The sequence below is a fragment of the Erpetoichthys calabaricus genome, chromosome 4, assembly GCF_900747795.2.
Source record: "Erpetoichthys calabaricus chromosome 4, fErpCal1.3, whole genome shotgun sequence".
NCBI lineage: Eukaryota > Metazoa > Chordata > Cladistia > Polypteriformes > Polypteridae > Erpetoichthys > Erpetoichthys calabaricus.
The window spans coordinates 311848248-311871069 of NC_041397.2; the positions used below are offsets into that span (position 1 = coordinate 311848248).

Sequence of the window (22822 nt, forward strand, 5' to 3'; positions counted from 1 at the left end):
GATTGTGAAACAAAACCCATTCAAAACTGTGGTGGAGATTCACAAAGAGTGGGCTGCAGCTGGAGTCAGTGCTTCAAGAACCACCACACACAGACGTATGCAAGACATGGGTGTCAGCTGTCGCATTCCTTGTGTCAAGCCACTCTTGAACAAGAGACAGCGTCAGAAGCGTCTCGCCTTTGGACTGCTGCTGAGTGGTCCAAAGTTATGTTCTCTGATGAAAGTAAACTTTGCATTTCCTTTGGAAATCAAGGTCCCAGAGTCTGGAGGAAGAGAGGAGAGGCACAGAATCCACGTTGCTTGAGGTCCAGTGTAAAGTTTTCATAGTCAGTGATGGTTTGGGGTGCCATGTCATCTGCTGGTGTTAGTCCATTGTGTTTTCTGAGGTCCAAGGTCAACGCAGCATCTACCAGGAAGTTTTAGAGCACTTCATGCTTCCTGCTGCTGACGAACTTTATGGACATGCAGATTTCATTTTCCAACAGGACCTGGCACCTGCACACAGTGCCAAAGCTACCAGTACCTGGTTTAAGGACCATGGTATCCCTGTTCTTGATTGGCCAGCAAACTCGCCTGACCTTAACCCCATAGAAAATCTATGGGGTATTGTGAAGAGGAAGATGCAATACGCCAGACCCAACAATTCAGAAGAGCTGAAGGCCACTATCAGAGCAACATGGGCTCTCATAACACCTGAGCAGTGCCACAGACTGATCGACTCCATGCCACGCCACATTGCTGCAGTAATCCAGGCCAAAGGAGCCCCAACTACATAGAGTGCTGTACATGCTCATACTTTTCATGTTCATACCTTTCAGTTGGCCAACATTTCTAAAAATCCTTTTTTTGCATTGGTCTTAATTGATATTCTAATTTTCAGAGATACTGAATTTGGGACTTTCATTAGTTGTCAGTTATAATCATCAACATTAAAAGAAATAAACATTTGAAATACATCAGTCTGTGTGTAATGAATGAATCTAATATACAAGTTTCACTTTTTGAATGGAATTACTGAAATAAATCAACTTTGTCATGATATTCTAATTTTATGACCAGCACCTGTACAGTGCATCCAGAAATTATTCCCAGCACATCACTTTTTCCACATTTTGTTATGTCACAGCCTTATTCCAAAATGAATTAAATTTATTTTTTCCCTCAGAATTCTACACACAACACCCCATAATGATAACGTGAAAGAAGTTTACTTGAAGTTTTTGCAAATTTATTAAAAATAAAAAAATTGAGAAAGCACATGTACATAAGTATTCATAGCCTTTGCCGTGAAGCTCCAAATTGAGCTCAGGTGCCTCCTGTTTCCCCTGATCATCCTTGAGATGTTTCTGCAGCTTCATTGGAGTCCACCTGTGGTAAAGTCAGTTGACTGGACATGATTTGCAAAGGCACACACCTGTCTATATAAGGTCCCACAGTTGATAGTTCATGTCAGAGCACAAACCAAGCATGAAGTCAAAGGAATTGTCTGTAGACCTCCGAGACAGGATTGTCTCGAGGCACAAATCTGGGGAAGGTTACAGAAAAATTTCTGCTGCTTTGAAGGTCCCAATGAGCACAGTGGCCTCCATCATCTGTAAGTGGAAGAAGTTCGAAACCACCAGGACTCTTCCTAGAGCTGGCCGGCCATCTAAACTGAGTGATCGGGGGAGAAGGGCCTTAGTCAGGGAGGTGACCAAGAACCCGATGGTCACTCTGTCAGAGCTCCAGAGGTCCTCTGTGGAGAGAGGAGAACCTTCCAGAAGGACAACCATCTCTGCAGCAATCCACCAATCAGGCCTGTATGGTAGAGTGCCCAGACGGAAGTCACTCCTTATTGAAAGGCACATGGTAGCCCGCCTGGAGTTTGCCAAAAGGCACCTGAAGGACTCTCAGACCATGAGAAAGAAAATTCTCTGGTCTGATGAGACAAAGATTGAACCCTTTGGTGTGAATGCCGGGCGTCATGTTTGGAGGAAACCAGGCACCGCTCATCACCAGGCCAATACCATCCCTACAGTGAAGCATGGTGGTGGCAGCATCATGCTGTGGGGATGTTTTTCAGCGGCAGGAACTGGGAGACTAGTCAGGATAAAGGGAAAGATGACTGCAGCAATGTACAGAGACATCCTGGATGAAAACCTGCTCCAGAGCGCTCTCGACCTCAGACTGGGGCAACGGTTCATCTTTCAGCAGGACAACGACCCTAAGCACACAGCCAAGATATCAAAGGAGTGGCTTCAGGACAACTCTGTGAATGTCCTTGAGTGGCCCAGCCAGAGCCCAGACTTGAATCCGATTGAACATCTCTGGAGAGATCTTAAAATGGCTGTGCACCGACGCTTCCCATCCAACCTGATGGAGCTTGAGAGGTGCTGCAAAGAGGAATGGGCCAAACTGGCCAAGGATAGGTGTGCCAAGCTTGTGGCATCATATTCAACAAGACTTGAGGCTGGAATTGCTGCCAAAGGGGCATCGACAAAGTATTGAGCAAAGGCTGTGAATACTTATGGACATGGGATTTCTCAAGTTTTTTTATTTTTAAGAAATTTGCAAAAATCTCAAGTAAACTTTTTTCACGTTGTCATTATGGGGTGTTGTGTGTAGAATTCTGAGGAAAAAAAATGAATTTAATCCATTTTGGAATAAGGCTGTAACATAAAATGTGGAAAAAGTGATGTGCTGGGAATACTTTCTGGATGCACTGTACTTTCTGTGTAAGAAGTGAAATGTTTGTAATGTCTGTATGTTGTCTTTTATGTCTGCACATTGAGCCTGGAGAAACGTAATTTCGTTCAGCTATGCATCCGTTGTTGTACTGTTGTATGGTATGAATGACAATAATTATTTCACTTACTTACATACTTACAGATTATGAATCTGGTTGGAACAAAAACCTGCAGCCACAGTGGGCCCCCAGGACCGAGGTTGGGAAACCCTGCGCTAATGCATCACGTGAGCAGCGACAAGCCATGGAATGAAAGAATGGGTTTAATGAACAGCAAGAACCGGCACCTCATTAAGCAGCTGGTTGGAGTGAAATTGTTTGTGGAGTTTGAGGCCCTGACTTAGTTGGTCTTCTGTTGGCTCACTCACTTCACATTTCATTTCTGTTTAAGGAAAGAAATGAAGCAATTTAGAGGAATGATGAAGAAATTCAGGGGAACTTAAAAAACAAGCAATTCAATTAAAATGAATTCACAAAAAGTTAATTGGCAGCACAAACAGGGCACTCATTTAAAAAAAAAGGGTTAGAATGAAAACCTGCACCCATGGTGGTCCTCCAGGACCTCTAAAGCGCCTGAACCTCAGAATGTAGTCCGACCCCCCCCACCCACCCCCAATGTATCCACGTGGGGCTGGGTGGGATGGAGAAGGTAGAGAAGAGAGCCCAGACATTGGTCAACATGTGCAAATGCAAAATGTTTATTTTATTATAATCTTTTTATATCATGATTAAATGTCCGATTTCGACACAAGGAAATCAAAAGCAAACATTCTTATAACGGTATAAAAAGCGCAAACTAATGTGAATACATGAAGAAGAAAAAAAAAAAAAAGTATTAAAACTGAATTATATACAAAGGAAATGTCAAGTGTGGAAAAAAATAAAAATAACGAAGAGAGAGAGAGAGAGAGAGAGAGACTGTCAGAAGGGGGGGAGCCTAAAAGGAAGAGAGACAGACTGTCAGAAGGGGAGGAGCCTAAAAGGAAGAGAGACAGACTGTCAGAAGGGGAGGGGCCTAAAAGAGAGAGAGAGAGAGAGAGCACCGTCCCAAGTGAAGGACACAGCAAGAAGGAAAAGCCAGCAGTTGTGGGTCACTGCACACATGGCAGGACTTGGTGTCCGAGTTCATTAGCGGCTCCTGGAGAGTAGCAGCTGCTGTCCACTAACACACACACACACACACACACGCACACTCACTCCACCTAATAGACAAGGAACTTTTTTTTTTTCTTGTCCAAAAGCATTACAGAGCCCGTGTGTGACCTTCCCTGCTGGTATTAACAATGCTACTTGGTGTCCCATGACTTCCTGCAAGCTTGTCAGATCTCTCAGCAAGTCATGTCACAGCAATCCAGACTTCTGCAGCTGCCACCAGGTTAAAGATTTTTTTTTTTTTTAATATATATAAACAATTTGAAAACTTCAACCAAGCAGCAACATGTGCAGCTGGCATCTGTGGGAAATTTCTAACAGAACGTTGCATGTACAGAAATGGACACTCTGACCATAGGTGGGAGACCAGAACCAAGCAACCTGTCAATACTGATTTAACATTACTGGTGGTCAGGCACTAGAGCTAATGAGTTCCACCACTGCTCAATCTGTCATGGGCACCAAATTGTGGTCAACTAGTATATTTCATCTCCTGGTCTTCAAGGACAGGTCACAAGCAGTAGTAATATCCTACTCGAGAGCGGTCAGCCGGCACAGGTTAGTCTACCACGTCCTGACCAGCAACTGTCCTAGCGCCCCAGCTTTTCACTGATGACGTCCATGTTAGTAAATGTCCTACCTACATTTGGGCCAACAAGTGGAGGCCAGCAGCTTGACAGTTCTATATATTGCTACATGGCCAGCAGCTGACCAGAAACACACATGAGCACAAGGACGTTACTCCAAGGCGCCCCCATCAGGCCAGTCCAGCACAACTCTTACTTCAGGAGACTTCCAGAGTCGGATAAGAAGAGTGCAGAGTTTTCTTTTTTTTTTTTTTTGGTTTAAGGCTTTTTTTTCAGCATTACAGAACATGCCTACATCAAAAAAAGGAGGAGGAGGAGGAAGAGTGGTGTCCAAGAGAAGTAGAGAGAAAGCACACGCATGTAACATTATCAGGGAGAGAATTCTGGGTTTGGTTGCTGCCTCTGGTAGTGCATCGAGTGGCTTTAACATCTCTCCAAATGGGAATGGGCTTCAGCAGTGCAGGAATGAGGCCTCTCCTTCACACCTTCTGCCCTCTATACGGCTAACCCTGACCCCGACTTGCCCTGCAGTGCGCCCCCCTTCTCCTCAGCTGCTGTCCTTATCGCCCTGCAGGGAGGCAGCGGCCAGAGTTACAGTCGTCATTGGCTGGCCCAGGCTGTGCAGCTGCATGCGCGCCAGCTTCTTCTGCTCGCACTCCGTCACCAGGTGATTGAGCTCCGCTGCGCTGTAGCCGATGAGGGTCTTCAGGTCGCACACAAACTTGTAGACAAAACGTTTGCCTTGGACTTTACAGATCATATCGCCATCGTAGTAATACCTGGGGGGAGGACAAAAGGAGACAAGAGGGAGAGCGTCAGGAGCTGCACTTTATTGGAGTGGAGACGAGTTAGCAAGAAAAACGGGCGAGGGAGACTCCGAGGAAGCTCTTCAGCTTCCTTGATAAACATGAAAGACAGACTTCCGAGAAATAACCTGAAGAGACAAAACAATGCAGCGTCACCAGGCATGTTATAAAGGAAGTACACCCATGGAAACGGTCAACTATTTCAACATATTTGAACAAGCAAAACGGTAGATCTTCATGCATACAGTGCTTATGGATAAAGGGGACATGTTTGAAGGAAAATTTGCCTTTTCAATTATTTGTTCAGGTCTACAGTGGAAAAAGTGAATCCATCCTCAGTTTCAGAGGCTGGTATTGCCCCCTAAAGCAGAAATGATTTCTTGTTGGCAGTCCCAGAGTGTTGTGATGTGAGATTTTACATATAACTTGATGAATATTTTGTATGTCTTTATTCGAGTTTTAGGCAAAGCAATGTAATTTAGTGTTACTTTGGTGAGAAGCATTCGTGTTTGCCCCCCGCTTTTACGACTGAGCCTCTTTGAATTTTACAACAGGATTTGGGGGAAGATGTGCCTTAAACCGGTTTGGTTAGTGTTTCTTTGCTTAATTCATTTCTACCCCTGCAAGAAAGACTTAAAGACATATGGTCTTGGGGGTGGCAGGTGTTAAGATGTTCTATTCCCCCATTGGTCTAAGGTATGGCTGTTTGGAATTGGCTTCTCTCAGAGGCCTTTAAGTACCATGATATCCTATTGGCTCTCGGGGTTGGACAGAACATCTATAAATATATGTGTTTAACCTCACAATCTCTCTCTTACCAACCAACATATGATGAAGAAGTATCTCTCTCTTGCTAACCTGTGATGAAGACAACACAATGAAGAGCACAGCTCAGCAGCCATTTTCAACAGACATGTTGCTGAAAGCTGAGCACCAAATGATGCCTTAACTAGAGACATTTAAGTAACTACAAGTCTGTGTGCCGTCTGAACTACATATCACCATTTAATCAGGTTGTATGGTTGCCAATATTCAAATATACTTTGCATTTTGTTATTATTTATGAATATTATCAATAATACATTATTTAAACTGCAACTTAACTTCTGCTTGTCTTTTTACTACATCTAATTGCCTGAGGTTATAGATATAGAAGGGAAGGTGGGGATAAGTTATATACAATAATACCTTATAAACAGTGGTAAGTCTGTGAGATTAGGCATTCTGACAACGGCTACATATTAATAATACAATAGGGGAAAGTAGAGCAATATATTACTCTACCAAGACAAAACACAGAGACAAACATTCGAAAAAGTCGTTTTATTTAATAGAGAGAAAGAAACGAAATTCACTCACGGGCAGTTATATGTTGCATTGTCATGAATCAAAATTCAATGCAATATTGATGAAAATTTAATTTAAAAAATTGCACAGTAATAGTGTAAGTTTAACAAGTATTTGCATGTTAATTTGAAAGCCAAACACGAAATTGTATTACACAACGAATAACTTATTAGGTTAATATGTTATATAGCGCCTTGACGTGTGCAGTACAAGTCCAAGGAGGTTCTGCTCCAGCTTTATAACACACTGGTGAGGCCCCATCTGGAGTCCTGGGTGCAGTTTTGGTCTCCAGGCTACAAAAAGGACATAGCAGCGCTAGAAAAGGTCCAGAAAAGAGCAACTAGGCTGATTCAGGGCTACAGGGGATGAGTTATGAGGAAAGATTAAAAAAGCTGAGCCTTAAGGAGATAAAAAGGAGACCTGACTGAAGTTTTTAAAATCATGATGGGAATCACTCCAGTGGATCGAAACTGTTATTTTAAAATGAGTTCATCAAGAACACGGGGACACCGTTGGAAACTTGTGAAGGGTAAATTTCACACAAACATTAGGACTTTGTCACAAAGAGACCCACAGACACATGGATAAAGAGACCAAGTAGTGTGGTAGACAGGAAGACTTTAGGGACTTTCAAAACTCGACCTGATGATATTTTACAAGAATTAAATGGTCAGGACTGGTGAGCTTTATTGGGCTGAATGGTAAGTTCTCGTATACTGTAGATCGTTCTAATTCTCTAACAGACGGTGCATCGGAAACATTAATGTTGAACATACCTAAAACAGAGAATACTTAATGTACCAAAATCAGCATACATTATATAGTTACCAAAGCATTCCTAATTTCAGTGACATTATCTGAAAGAATTAATGTATTATTTGAAACAGTGCACAGGTGCCAATATGTCCAAACTCAGCAGTGGCCCTCATACAAGTAGCAGATCTAGTGTCATACATCTCCTACCTGAGTGCTCGGCTCAGCTTTTCATAGTTCATGGTTGGCTTGTTCTTCCGCTGGCCCCATTTGTGTGCCACGAGCTCAGGCTGGTTTAGCTTGAACTCGCCATCATCTCCCACCCATGAGATACAGTCCCTGGAGTCTTTGTCTGTTAGCAGCTCCAGCAAAAACTGCCAAAGCTGGATTTGTCCATTATTACCTGGAGACAGAGACATAACAAGAGAGGCTACTTAATTACAAGGAACCCATTGGGCTTTTGCAGAATAGTACATCTGCTGCTACTCAAAGCAATAAATGTGTGAACCTTTTACAAAAGGGTCAGGTGTCCTCACTTTTTGCAGCAAGAACATTGTAATATAAACTTAAGCATCTTTGTGAAGCATACAAAGCACTACTTTGTGAATGTGGTCACGATTAAAGGCACTATACAAGTGTCATACATTTCCAACGATTTCTCAACACATTTTCGACGGCTTTTATTTACAGGTCAGTCATAGTCTTCTCCACGGCTCCCTGGAAGAAATGCTGTTGTACCGTGTCTGTGTGCTCAAGTCATACTAGCTGGCTCACCTATGTGGCCTCACATCTGAAAGGTTGCAGATAACATTCATACCAGTCCTGTTTCCTGGAGAACTCCGGTCCTCGCTGCCTGAAATGCGGGGCGCTCGCTGCACCTTGTTCTGCTTCACACTGTTGTTCAGCACTTTGATTGTTGTGGGTGCCGTCTGCTGGATGGTAGCTGGTATGATCTGAACAGCTGTAGGGTAGAGTAAAGATAGAGTAGAGGTCAGTGCCCGACGGACATGAGACATTTAAATAAAAGATGCAATACATGACAGCTAACTTCAACAGGACATTGGTTGGTATTGTGCTGCCAAGAAACAGCAGGTTAAAAAGTCATGATGTCTAACATAGTAAAAAACACCTCAAATCAAATACATATTTAAAAAGCACAATGTTATAACACCATAAGTGTAAACCAATGTGTTGTACAATAAAATCAAAAAATATCAATAATAAATCAGTAAACAAAGGACAAAAATGACATAAATACTAAAGTAATTTAAAAGAACCGATTAGAAGATAAACAATTTACAGAAAAACAATGGATATGATAAACTTATTAATAAAATCCATACCAGAGTTATTCATACAGTTGTGCTTGAAAGTTTGTGAACCCTTTAAAATTTTCTAGATTTCTGCATAAATATGACCTAAAACATCATCAGATTTTCACTCAAGTCCTAAAAGTAGATAAAGAGAAACCAGTTAAACAAATAAGACAAAAATAATACACTTGGTCATATATTGAGGAAAATGATCGAATATTACATATTTGTGAGTGGCAAAAGTATGTGAACCTTTGCTTTCAGTATCTGGTGTGACCCCCCTTTGCAGCAATAACTACAACTAAACGTTTCCGGTAACTGTTGATCAGTCCTGCACACCGGTTTGGAGGAATTTGAGCCCATTCCTCCGTACAGAACAGCTTCAACTCTGGGATGTTGGTGGGTTTCCTCACATTAACTGCTCACTTCAGGTCCTTCCACAACATTTCGATTGGATTAAGGTTAGGACTTTGACTTGGCCATTCCAAAACATTAACTTTATTCTTCTTTAACCATTCTTTGGTAGAACGACTTGTGTGCTTAGGGTCGTTGTCTTGCTGTATGACCCACCGTCTCTTGAGATTCAGTTCATGGACAGATGTCCTGACATTTTCCTTTATAATTCTCTGATATAATTCAGAATTCATTGTTCCATCGATGAAGGCAAGACGTCCTGACCCAGATGCAGCAAAACAGGCCCAAACCATGATACTACCACCACCATGTTTCACAGATGGGATACGGTTCTTATGCTGGAATGCAGTGTTTTCCTTTCTCCAAACATAACGCCTTTCATTTAAACCAAAAAGTTCTATTTTGGTCTCATCCGTCCACAAAACATTCTTCCAGTAGCCTTCTGGTTTGTCCGTGTGATCTTTAGCAAACTGCAGACGAGCAGCAATGTTTTTTTTTGGAGAGCAGTGGCTTTCTCCTTGCAACCCTGCCATGCACACCATTGTTATTCAGTGTTCTTCTGATGGTGGACTCATGAACATGAACATTAGCCAATGTGAGAGAGGCCTTCAGTTGCTTAGAAGTTACCCTGGGGTCTTTTGTGACCTCGCCGACTGTTACACGCCTTGCTCTTTTAGTGATCTTTGTTGGTCGACCACTCCTGGGGAGGGTAACAATGGTCTTGAATTTCCTCCATTTCTACACAATCTGTCTGACTGTGGATTGGTGGAGTCCAAACTCTTTAGAGATGGTTTTATAACCTTTTCCAGCCTGATGAGCATCAACAACTCTTTTTCTGAGGTCCTCAGAAATCTCCTTTGTTCGTGCCATGATACACTTCCACAAACGTGTGTTGTGAAGAGCAGACTTTGATAGATCCTGTTCTTTAAATAACACAGGGTGCCCACTCACACCTGATTGTCATCCCATTGATTGAAAACACCGGACTCGAATTTCACCTTCAAACTAACTGCTAATCCTAAAGGTTCACATACTTTTGCCACTCACAAATATGTAACATTTGATCATTTTCCTCAATAAATAAATGACCAAGTGTAATATTTTTGTCTCATTTGTTTAACTGGTTTCTCTTTATCTACTATTAGGACTTGAGTGAAAATCTGATGATGTTTTAGGTCATATTTATGTAGAAATATAGAAAATTCTAAAGGGTTCACAAACTTTCAAGCACAACTGTATACAGTTAAAAGCAATCGAAAACAAGTATGTTTTAAGTCTTGATTTAAACATTTGGGTTGATGGTGCTGACCTAATTTCAATTGGCAGAGCATTCCACAACTTGTGCTAGAACTACACCCCTTTGTCATCATCTTAGACTTTGGCACAACCAACAATTGCTGTTGAGGGGAACGTAAAGAGAAGACTGGTGTATACGGAACCAGCAACTTGGCCAGATAGGATGGAGCAACACCATTTAGCGACTTTTAAACCAAAAAGTAAAATTTTTAAATGAATTCTAAATTCAACTGGGAGCCAATGAAGCGAGGCCAGAATTGGAGTAATGGACACAACATTCTGAGACCCAGTAAGAAAACGAGCAGCAGCATTCTGAACCATCTGTATTCGAGAAAAATGAAATTTACTGATTCCAGAATAAAGTGGATTACAATAATCGAGGTATGATAGAATAAAAGCATGGCATACCTTCTTCAAATCAGAGTGCCCAAGAAACGGTTTGACACTAGCTAACCGTCTAAACTGAAAAAAAGCAGCTCTTGACAATGGACGGAATCTGTTTATTAAAATAAAAATCGGAATCAAGGATAACCAAGATTTTTGACGTGGGGTTTGCAAAACCCAGCTAATGAGCCGAGCTGATCCCTGACAGCCCCATCAGAAGCCACTGGTCCAAATACAATAACCTCAGTCTTACTCGGATTGAGATTCAAAAAAATGTTTACCTCATCATAACATTAATGTAGTGACTTCAAGGACTCCTTAGTCATAGGCAAATAAATCTGGGTATCGTCAGCATAGAAATACTAAATTTGCAAAATATGGACCCAAGGGGTAGTAAATAACATACCTGTAGGATAGCAACCATCATTTCAGTTTATACCCATCCATCTATCTAGATACACTGTTATAGTTGCATGCGAGGAGAAAACCCACCTGTTCAAGGGTTGAACACATATGGGTAAGAGGGGAAGAACTTAAGGGAACACTTTAGCTCTGCAGCACAGATAACCTCCACCATCATGTCAGGTCAAGCTGGGGAGCCTGCATGGCTTTAAAATGTTGCCGCACCTACCACAGGACATAACAGCTCAGGATCCTGGTAGGCAACCCCCCAGGCAGGCAAGTGGTCCAGTCCCACCCTCCAGAAATTACCCCTCTATCTGCCGCAATCAGGTGCTACGTGGGCATCCCCTTGGCCTGGTCCAGGCACTCGGGTCCTCAACAATGGGGAATCGTGTCACATTGCCACAGTGCCTCACAATGCAGGTCATGTGCCTCATTCGGGACTCTGAGTAACACAAAGTCAAACCAGTGGTGCCCAAGGATTCTCTGAAGAGACACACATGAAGGAGTCCAGTCTTCATCTCAGGTCACTGGATAGCATCCATGTTTCACATACAGGAAGCACCAGGACTCTAAAGACTTGGACCTTCGTCCTTTTACCGAGGGCTACAAAACCCCCCCAATCCATCTACTGACTTCATAGGAAGAGTCACCAGAGACATGAATGTCACCATTAAGGTAAGTAAACCTCTCGACGAGGTCAACACTCCGCAGACACACTGCTGATGGCCATCCCCAAGAGGTCATTAAAGGCCTGGCTCTTGGTTTTTATCAGGACACTCACAAGCCCAGATCCTCAGACTCTTCACTCAGTCTCTCCAGCGCCCCAATCAGAGCCTCCATTGACTCAGTGAAGAGCACAGCATTGCACTTTTAAGGAACACTGAAAAATCTCAGTTATACATATTTCATTATTCCATACATCCATCCATTCAGGGTCGCGCCAGTCCCAGCAAACACTGAGCATGAGGCAGGAACAATTCCTGGACAGGGCACCAGCTCATCGCATACAAGTACACACACACACACACACACACACACACACACACACTAGTAGTGTCAACTTACCATCACCAAATCCCTGCATTACCTCAGAAGGAAACCGACGTACGCGGAGGAAACACACAAACTCCAGGCAGGGGACAACCAGGACGTGACCCCCTTACTGAGAGGCAGCAGTGCTTCTGCCGTGCTCCCACATGTTTAATAATACTATACATTATTTAAATGAATATAACAATTTATCTGTAAACGTAATATACATACTTCAATGCATTTCATCATAGAAATGATTATCAAGTATACATCCTAGTTTTCGAATAAGGTGCCATATAACAGCTCTGAAAGGTGCCATGTGATTGTTTATTAAAATAAACCAGTTGCTCTGCCAACACAATGAACTCCAAAAAACAAAATGAATACTGCAGATCATTTGTCAATTAAGATGATGAGAGGCACTCCTACCATGTCCAGTATGCGAGGGGTATGGCCTCCATTTAAATGCACCACCTCTTATTTTCACAAGTTCTAACTTGCTGTTCAAATTTAAGAACCATTTTTCAAATTTGGTTCTACCTACCTAAATAAATATCGAATCACAACTAGTCTAAACATTTTCATCATGGGTTCCCAAGCTGGGGTGGTTGCGAGATGGCAATTCAGGGGGTGCGGCAAAGAGGAAGGCGATTCAGCAGAATTGAGTGGGTGGCATTGTCCAACTTTATTGTGGTGCAATCGGCATCCTGTAGCGTGCCGTCATTCGAAGGTCATTTATTAGTTAGTGCTCCTGATCTATGATATGAAAAGAATTGCGTGTTGTGGTGTGTGGCCAGCTAAATATTCCTGCCATCACCCCCAGGCCGCCAGGTGGAGCTCTCCCAACAGCATGGACGTTCCCCGAATTCCAGCAGGGCCTCATGGACTTTGTAATTTATATGCACAGCCCTGCTGGATACCATGGGGACCACCAGGAGTCGCTGTGGGGAGGCTGCCGGACTCTTACTTGCCCTATAACCCGGAGGTGCGCCATGATCACATGACAAGAGGAAACGACGTGCTTCCGGGTTGAAGAAAGGAGTTTTTTATCCGACCCGGAAGTGTTCATGATCACATGGACAGAAGGGAGAAACACTTCTGGGTCATGGACTATATAAAGGACTCTGGGAAACCAGTACACTGAGCTGAGCTGGGAGGAAGGGTGGCGAAGTGTCTGGGAGTGTGGAGGATTGAGTATTGTATTGTTTATGGATTAGTTTATGAGTATTGTGGAGTGGAGGGTGCTTTGTGCACTGTATGGTTCAAATAAAAGTAATATTTGGACTTTTACCTGGTGTCTGGAGTCGAGTCAGAGGGTTCAAGAGGACGACAAGGGCCTCAACCTGCGACAGTGTGCAATTATCACCTGTGAATGAGCTGCAGAAATGTGCATCCTTTTTGGTTTCCTTGCATCGGGCGGAGCGTTCGTAAAAGCAAATAAAGAAAGAATGGAAATTGGACCTTGCAATGATCCGTAAGAGAAGGGCGAGGTCTAGTAGTGCTGTCTGTGCAAGCCCCAATTGTGGAACGGCACGGATTTCGAGGTTAGATTGACGAGGGGGTCTGAATTGGATGCAGTACCTGCTGCTTACACTCAGTCCATCTCTCCTGCTGGTGATGGCTCAGCAATTTTAACTGTGTGGCACTGCGACGATGCGGGTTCTGCTCCACGCTCACATCTTGCTTTTGGGAGCCCTTGAACCCGACATCATCGGTAACGTCACCGATGAGCTTGGCAGTGAGGCACAACAAATGGAGCAAGGGGATGGTGCAAAAGTGCTTTTATTTAAAACAGCAAACAAAAACAACTGTCCAAATAAATAAGTGTAGTGTCTCCAAAATCTTTTAAATAAATAATCCAATAAAAATAAGTGGAGGTTAAAATCCAACAGAAAAAACTCTTTAAAAAAAACAACGAGGTTAAAACTATGGCATGAAGCAGTCTCTTTAAAATATCCAAAGCACGGTGCCTTCTTTCTACAGTTTCTACCTGGCGGCTCCCCTGCTTCTCCCATTGGGCTTTGCAACAGGAGAGTCACCCTACCTGCAGGTGCAGCTGCCTTCCACTCTGGTCCAGTAGTCCTCCGATCCGCAGCTACGTCGGGCTCCAATCCGGACCGAGACTTGGGTTATTTCCCCAGTGGCCTGGGTGCTCACACTGGGGCTAAACCAGCCCAAAGCTTTCAAGACTGCCGCTGCCTTTCGACAGCCAGTCGTCGTCATTACCGGGCACTCCAGCTCCTTGATTGCTCAGCTGGAGCGACTGCTTCCTTCACCCCCACTGAGTGTCGGCCAAACACTCTTCTGCAGGGGCTCACCTCCCAGTTGCCTGCCTTCTCTCAATCGAGCCTGCTTTCTCATGCTCGCTCGCTCTCCTTCCCTCTCGCTCTCTCCTCGCTACTTCTTGCCTCCTTCTTCCATGCAACCTCCGTCTCTTTCACTTGCTTTCCTTTTCTCATTTTTTCCATTCTCTCCTGCTAGCTGCCTCACGCTTCTATATATTATGGATGCGAACGACTCCTCACCTGTGCACTTAAGCGAGGTTCGCCCGCATCACGAATTCCCCAGAAACCGCCTGGCCACACACCACCACGTCCCCCTCGCTAAGCTGCGAGTGCGGTGAATATTTATTTTAAACTGGCCCTTTTGACATGAGCTGTGGACCTGCTATACCACAGGCACATCTGTTCATGAGCTGCACTGCAGGTGTTATTGGGGGACAAAGCTTAGTGGTGAGCCGTCACCTGTTGAATCATGGGGGTCTCCAATCTCCAAAGCCCTACAATTGGTTGATCATGTGTCATTTCATTGCAGCGCTCAATGCTTTGCGAGATTACCCCAACTCCCAGATCGTCAATGGAGTGTCTAAGCTTCACAGGGGACACATTTACAAGATTATTGATAAAAGTAATTTGTTCAATCTACAGTATACTGTATCTATATCTCTATATAGTTATCTATAGTTTTTAGTCCCGTTTGTACGTCTGTCCGCTTTTCATGAGAGAACTACTTAATGGATTTAGATGGACTTTTTTACTATAATTTGCTTGAACATTCCATTGACTTTGCGACTTTCTCATCGCACTAAGTATCATAGTTTGCTTGCGGTACTGATTTATTAGCACAAATCAGAGAGAGAGAGACGCTCATCGGGCTGCGGGGAAAGGGGCAGGCCTTCCTTACTCATGCGTCTGCCTCGGGGCGTAACCTTAGCTCCACTTAGTGAATGAGAGAACTACTTAATGGATTAAGATCGTGTTTTATTCTATAATTTGCTTGAACATTTCGGTTAATTTTCCAAATTCTCTCATTGAGCTAAGAATCCTATTTCACTTGCAGGAACGATATAGTCGTACTAATCCGAGACAGAGGCTGTGGGCCGAGGGGAAGAGTGATGTCAGGAATAAAGAGCTGGGCGGGGCCCTCACTAATACGCGGGTGAAGTCGCAGGGGATGGCTAGTTTATTTATATGTTAATTTCATGCGCCAAGTTAAAAGCTTATTTTTGAATTGAACAACATACAGTACTGCGGGTGAACAGGTTAAATTTGTGGTTCAGAAATTAGAAATTTGAATTCTTCATCTTCATATGTGATGCTACTTTGGTATGGGGTGCAAAAATAAATTTGGGAAATACTGAGTTATGTTCTCCACCACAAAATCCAGTAAGTAAGAGTACATTTTACCAGTGAGAGAGAGAGAGATGGATACTTTATTAATCCCAATGGGAAATTCATAAATAAATGTTTTAACTCTTAATCTGATCTCTAGAGTTTTGATACAACATTATATTCTAGAAGACTTGCTGAGTGTTAAGTTTCTGTATCAAATGCATCCCTGAGGAAAATCAACATTGACTAGTTAGACAAAAATGGATGGCATTGTGTCACATTCGTCCACAATGATTCTCAGCTAGGTTATCTTCTCCAAGGAATCCATACCCCTTCCCATATTCACACATTTTTTCATTGGAGCTCTGGCTCTTTCATGTTGTTCAATGAGATTCTGATCAATTTATAATCCGTACACAAAATAACGAGGGGAGACTCCTTCTGTACATCTGTTAAGATCTGATCCGACTGCCCAAAGCCCTGAAGTAAATTGTAACAGGCATGAAAACTAATGGACTGAAATGGCAGTCTTTTCTCAGAGGGCATTTGTAATCTTTAACTAGGCAGGCCAGAAAAGACTCCCCACTGCAGCAGTTCACTATTAAAAGCATCTCTGGGGGAAAATATCCCACTGAAACGGCCACGACAGCTATGTAAAATACTGCATAAAAGTCAATGAAGTTTCCTATTTTTTGTTTTATTTAGCACACCACAGATGCTCAAGATAATGAGCTGAAGTTTAAGTGATTGCTAAGTTCAAAGCAGCGTGTAAGAAGCAGAAAATACACTGAAATATTGAACAGAAGGAGAAAAAAAAAAACTACAAAGACACTTACGCTGATCAATGGTGACTGTCGCTATCTGTCCGGTTTGATCCTGACTTGCCAGGACATCTGTGGGAGGGGGCAGGGAAAAAAAAAACACAAATCAAACATGTATAATATGTTACTTCATAAATCAAGGAACACAGTGCTGTACAACATTCTTCAATAGATAGATAGATAGATGTGAAAGGCACTATAAGACAGATAATGAATGGCACTATATGATAGACAGACAAACAGACAATCTATTTGTCCACAGGGGAACTTTTGCTTTGCACAGAAGCTCTTTAGATCAATACATAGATAAATACACACACACACTATATACACACAGAGGAATTATATGAGAAGTGGCAGAAGTGGCTCCTTTTCCTTTATGTTCCTTTAATGAGGGAAAAACATGCTTCATGTCTTCTACAACTCTTTGATGGCCAGTGTGGTGTGCTGGACTGGTGCCATCAACTCAAGTGAGGACCACCGAATCAACAAGCTCATTAAAAGGCCAGGCTCTGTTAAAGGACACACTCTGGACCCCCTGGAGGTCATAGCAAAGTAGAGAATTAAGGAAAAACCGAATGCCATTATGAACAATGCTGCACATCACCTCTGTGACACATCCAACACTGAGGACTTTCAGACAACAAATCATCAAGTAACTTGACTGGGGGCTTCCTTTATACCAACAGTAATATGCTTACATAGTGCCTTACTCTGACCATGGCAGCCAAGTCAGTTTTCTTTTCTTTTCTATTGTGCGTTCAGACCATAATGTGTGTGCATATATACTTATCTATTTATTTATGCATGTATATATGTAATTATAAAGGGCTTCTGTAAAAAGCCAAATCTCCTCTGCCCCTGAGAGCAAATAAAGTTCTATCTTTCTATTTAAACTGAGAACAGCCCAAGAATGACAAATATATTTAACTAGCCAACCCACGGCATAGCATACGCGGCATAATTATTTATTGATGGGTGAACACTTCCTGAATGACACAGTTGTCCAAATGGGGTGGGTTTGAGGATACGACTGTGAGTGAATGAAAAGATGGAACTCTGGAGAGAGCAACATACAATTGTCCATGACTGAACACTGGTTTTGGCAGATACAAGTATAATGGGCTAGAATTCAGTATTCTAAAGAAAACGCAGAATTTCTGGAAAATTCTGCTACAGGTTATTGCTGATGGCTATTTACATGACATAAATATTTACCTGTCTTGCTAAAGAGTCACCTGCTTTGAATAGTCAGAGTGCTTTGATTTAGTATCTCATCTACACTCAATGTGGGGATACACAACTGTCTGCTTCCTTGGAAAATTAACGAGTTCTGGGGACATTGGTTTCTAATCAAGTACTCAAAGTAAATGTGTTTACACTATTTGTTATGCAGAGGAAATTGGCTTGCACCCTTGTTTTCACTGATTGCCATGTTGATCTATGCAGAAATTGAAGGATATATATTTCTGGGAAAAGGGGAATTAAAAAAAAAAAAAAAAGAAATATGGTCTGAGACTCGGGACTGCTGCCCGTTTCTTTTATGCTTTTCACCATATTGCTGTGGCTACACCCTGTAGCAACAGTGGCTTGTACCTGGCCCAGGTTCCCCTAGGCGGTGAGGCCGGTAACACACACACACACACACACACACACACACACACATATTGCCTGTGTCTCTCTCTCGACCGCCCATCCCGCTCGCCTACACAGATGAAGGCGACTCAACTGAGTTGTGGGCGGGCACATGAGCAGGAAGTGCGCACGCCTCGGGGAGGAGGGTTAGAGTTTGCAGGTGGGGCTCTGTCTTGTGTGCGTACGTATTCCATGGTCGGGCGACTTGGTGGATTATATATAGAAAAGCAGCCGGAACTGAAAAGAACAATGAAAAGTCAATGTGGCTCAGAGGTGCATGTGGACTGTAGCAGAGACGAAAGCGACTGAGGCGGTGTTTGGTGAGGTGCTATGTGCGTCGAGAGTGAGGGTGGACTCGGAAGGAGGGTTAGAGTTGGTGGGCGTGGCTGTCTTGCTTGCCATGGTCTGGTCTCTGTCTTACGTGCCATGGTCGGCTGCTTAGTGAATTGTTGGTGGGCGGGGCTCTGTGAGTTGGCGGGCGTGGCTCCATCTTGCGTGCCATGGACTTAGTGAATTATATTACATAGATGCATTTACTTGGCCTGAGACGATTAATTTATTCCACAAAACAATTCATACTGTGATTCAGGTTTCATGATAAGACATTCTCACAATATGAAATGTTCATAAAAGTACTGTAGGTTTAGTGTTACTTATTATGACACATTCATATTCAGATATATTCAAATCAGTACACCGACACACAACATAAGGCTTTACAATATTTTTCACTAAAATAATGTTAAACATTGTCATAAATGGTTTGCACTACAGTAACATAACACATATTGCATTAGTACATAGAAGTAAGAATTCCCCTGTACTTTGCACACCTGGCAAGAAGTACCATAAAAAAATGTAACGTTATTGCGGTGTACTGCCACTAAAATTTAAATGCATTTTCTTTTGTGTTTTCTGAGTTAACCTCAAACTTTGCTTTAACAATGGCAGTAATTTTAATTCCCCCTTAAACATCCTACTGACCCATTAGCTTAGGGTCCTAAGTCAATCTATGAAGAACTTTGTGTTGTATCCCTTTAAGAAAAATGGGACTATTGATACTCTGCATGAAGTTGAGACCTCACTGTTGTGCTGATATCCCCTGTAAGTGAAACACACACTAGGCACAGACCCAATGGAGACAGACTTACAATTCAACTAGAAACAGGAGCATTGGGAAACTGGCTGCACTCTCTCTCTCCACAATGCTGGAGGACTGCAGCTGGAGAGCAACGCAACATCCAGTACGGTAGAATTTCTCCAGGTTGTAAAATTTACCACAATTTCTGAATCACTATCAGTGACAGGTGTATCGATGACTTGAGCACTCATTTTCACATCGGCGACTCGAGAACTGGTCCAATACAATAAGCCTGTGGTTTGTCAGAATCGGTTTGAAAATAAGCCTGTGGTCTATTATTGGATCAATACAAAAATTCGGACTTGGGTACTGAGATCAGCTTTCAGAACTGGAATGGTTCAGACTCAAATAACAATAACTCAAAGACCCACCCCAACCCCCCCTCACCCCGCCAATCTATGCATCGATTTCTTCTTTCTAGCCCCGTAAAGCTGGGATCGCGTCAAAGCAGCGGGGGTTGTTACCCCATTAAGTCTCAACAACGTCAAAGTCTGGGGCTTCTTTTTGCCAAGTCTAAAAATGGAGGATTTTCCACATTGACACTATCAAGTTTTGATGTGAGGAAAGTGGACGTTCATTTCCTTCAGAAAATCCTGAAACTGTGGTATTCTACCAAATGTGTACTGCGCAAACCTAACAGTAGATAAAGCGGTGCATCTGCGATGCAATTTTCTAATGTGCTGTACACGGCCTCACTAAACTGTGTGCGAAACACTTGACGTGCAAGTGAAAACTTTCACCTTCACATCACCATATAGAGAGGCGGTTGACGGTTTCCGAATATACTTGTGTTTACATTCTCCCACGGATAAGTTGGGGTTTGATTTTACCGTTTAATTTCCGGTATTTTATAATGTCATCGTACAAGTCGAATGCGGAAAACTCACGCTATTGGTATAAGAGATTACGATATGCTAACGCCCACCTGAGAGAGTAACCATGGAGCACACAGCCTTTTTGTTTTTCTATGTATTGTGCCACGTGACCACACGGTAATACCTGAACTATTCCAGAGCGACATTTGCACTGTTTTGTGTTTTTTGTATGTTACACCCTCATACACCTTTATCGTAAGAGCATCCCTTATCTACGATGTAGCGTTCGATCAGAAGAAAATATGAAGCTGGTTTTAAATTAAACGTTGCTGAAGTGGTGAAAGAAATTGGTAACTGTGCTGCTGCAACAAAATTCAATGTGTCTGAGAAACTGGAGTGAAATTGGAAGGAGACAAGAAGATGTTAGAAAACTGTCGTATTTTTGAACGGGCGCATAAGTCGGGGTCTGATTTTATGATCGATTTTTCAGGATTCAAGACCCCACTTATACGCAAGTATATACGGTACAGTCATATGAGAAAGTCTGGGAACCCCGCTCAGCCTGCATAATAATTGACTCTCCTTTCAACACAAAAGATAACAGTGGTATGTCTTTCATTTCCTAGGAACATCTGAGTACTGCGTTGTTTTCCAAACAGATTTTTTAGTGAAGCAATATTTAGTTGTATGAAATTAAATCAAATGTGAAAAACTGGCTGTGCAGAAATGTGGGTCCCCTTGTCATTGTGCTGATTTGAATGCCTGTCACTGCTCAATGCTGATTGGTTGGTTGATGAGCTCGTTAAGCCTTGAACTTCATAGACAGGTGAGTCCAAGCATGAGATATAAAGGTATTTAAGGTGGTCAATTACAAGTTGTGCTTCCTTCCCTTTGACTCTCCTCTGAAGAGCGACAGCATGGGATCCTCAAAGCAACTCTCCAAAAATCTGAAAACAAAGATTGTTCAGTCTCATGGTTTAGGGCACAGGTGTTGAACTCCAGGCCTGGAGGGCCGCAGTGGCTGCAGGTTTTCATTCTAACCCTTTTCCTAATCAGTGACCAGTTTTCACTGCTAATTAACTAATTTTCCCTTTTAATAGCCTCTGAATTGATTCGTTTCTTCATTAAATGGCAGCCAAACAGAAATGAGATGTGAAATGAACCAAAAGATGACCAGCTAAACTGGAACATCAAACTCCAACCAGTTTCTTAATGAGAAGCCAATTCTTGCTGTTAATTAAACCCGTTACTTAATTCCATAGCTTGCTTCTGCTCTCATTCTGCTACAGCAGACATTTCCCAAAGTGTTGATTTTCTGTTTCTGATTGATGACCTGAGAAATCAACCTTACCGAGACACGTCTGACCGAGAACAATGTACAGGGAGAGACTGAACACGTGCGGAAATCATCGGCGCGTACGAAACGGAAGGGAAACTGGCTTGTTCGTCACCGGAGTGTGTGGTCGTGAACAGATGCAAAAGTTTGACAAACTTTTTTGGTCGTAACCGATTTGTTCATGTTCAGAGACGTTCGTGAACTGAGGTTCCACTGTATCCTTTTTACTTTTCCTCCCATGGCACATGCGCAGCGAGCACGTCGACAAATCGAATCCTCCTAGGACAGAGACATCCCGAGTAGTTTCAATTAACCGACATCTCTACTTTTCATTTTGCTTTTTCTGACGATAGTTTCTAGGACCCAGAAGTTTTTACAGCCCGGGCTTACACAACTAGTAAGTACATACTATGGCAGAAACAATTCAGCCATGGCCAATCCAAACATTTCACAGCAGCTGTGATAGTGTCTACTTTATTGTACTGTAATGTTTTTTACTTTTACTTTCATCAATTTTCCCCAAGTACAACACAGAAGTTTGTTTACTCACATACTTGCCTGTGTATACTCCAAGAAAGATAAAGCCTCATACTCAACAATGGGAGGAAATGTAATCAAAAATCCAAAAAGTGCATCCAACTCAATGTGGCTGGCAACAGGGCTTCCACTAAGTCACTCCGTACCCGCCTACTGTAAATAACCAGAGAAAATCTATCCATAATGTCAGAAAAATTAAGGAGCTGGTCAGAGACTCCAAGAACAGGAAGCAGGTCTTGTTATGTTCTACATAGGCAGATGCCATTGAGAGGGCGAGTAGCTTTAAACGTCTTGGAATTATTAGCTCATTCTGGTAAGTTGACGTTTCATTTACAAATCTCGGTCTTAAAAAAAAGCATCTGCCTTTTTCTCAGAAGGCATTACAGTATATTTATAAACTATCTTACAATATGCACTGTGTGTTTACTTGCTTTCCTAAGAGCAAGCACAAGATAAATCTACAGGAGTGTAATGCGACCTTGCAGATATACAGTAGTATCTACAAGAAAATGGTTCATAAGAAATATAGTGGAGCCTCGGGTCACGAACGTCTCTGAACACGTACAAATCGGGTTACAACCAAAAAGTTTGCCAAACTTTTGCATCTGTTCACGACCACACACTCGGTTGACGAACAAGCCAGTTTCCCTTCTGGATCGTACGAGCCGATGACTTCCGCACATGTTCAGTCTCTCCCTGTGCATTCGCTGTG

At 42.7% G+C, this 22822-nt stretch overlaps 1 protein-coding gene across 1 annotated transcript in view; it reads right to left on the bottom strand.

Moving 5' to 3' along the window:
- Positions 1-3399: 3399 nt before the first annotated feature.
- The window catches only part of gabpa (GA binding protein transcription factor subunit alpha), a 60210-nt gene continuing 40787 nt past the window's right edge, over positions 3400-22822 (bottom strand). Inside the window, exons 7-10 of the mRNA XM_028792910.2 lie at positions 16662-16718; positions 8188-8331; positions 7581-7773; positions 3400-5243 (exon numbers count right to left, since the gene is read on the bottom strand). Of these exons, the coding sequence (XP_028648743.1) occupies positions 5012-5243; positions 7581-7773; positions 8188-8331; positions 16662-16718 (626 nt within the window). The 3' untranslated portion in view covers positions 3400-5011. The remainder of the gene's footprint in view (positions 5244-7580; positions 7774-8187; positions 8332-16661; positions 16719-22822) is intronic.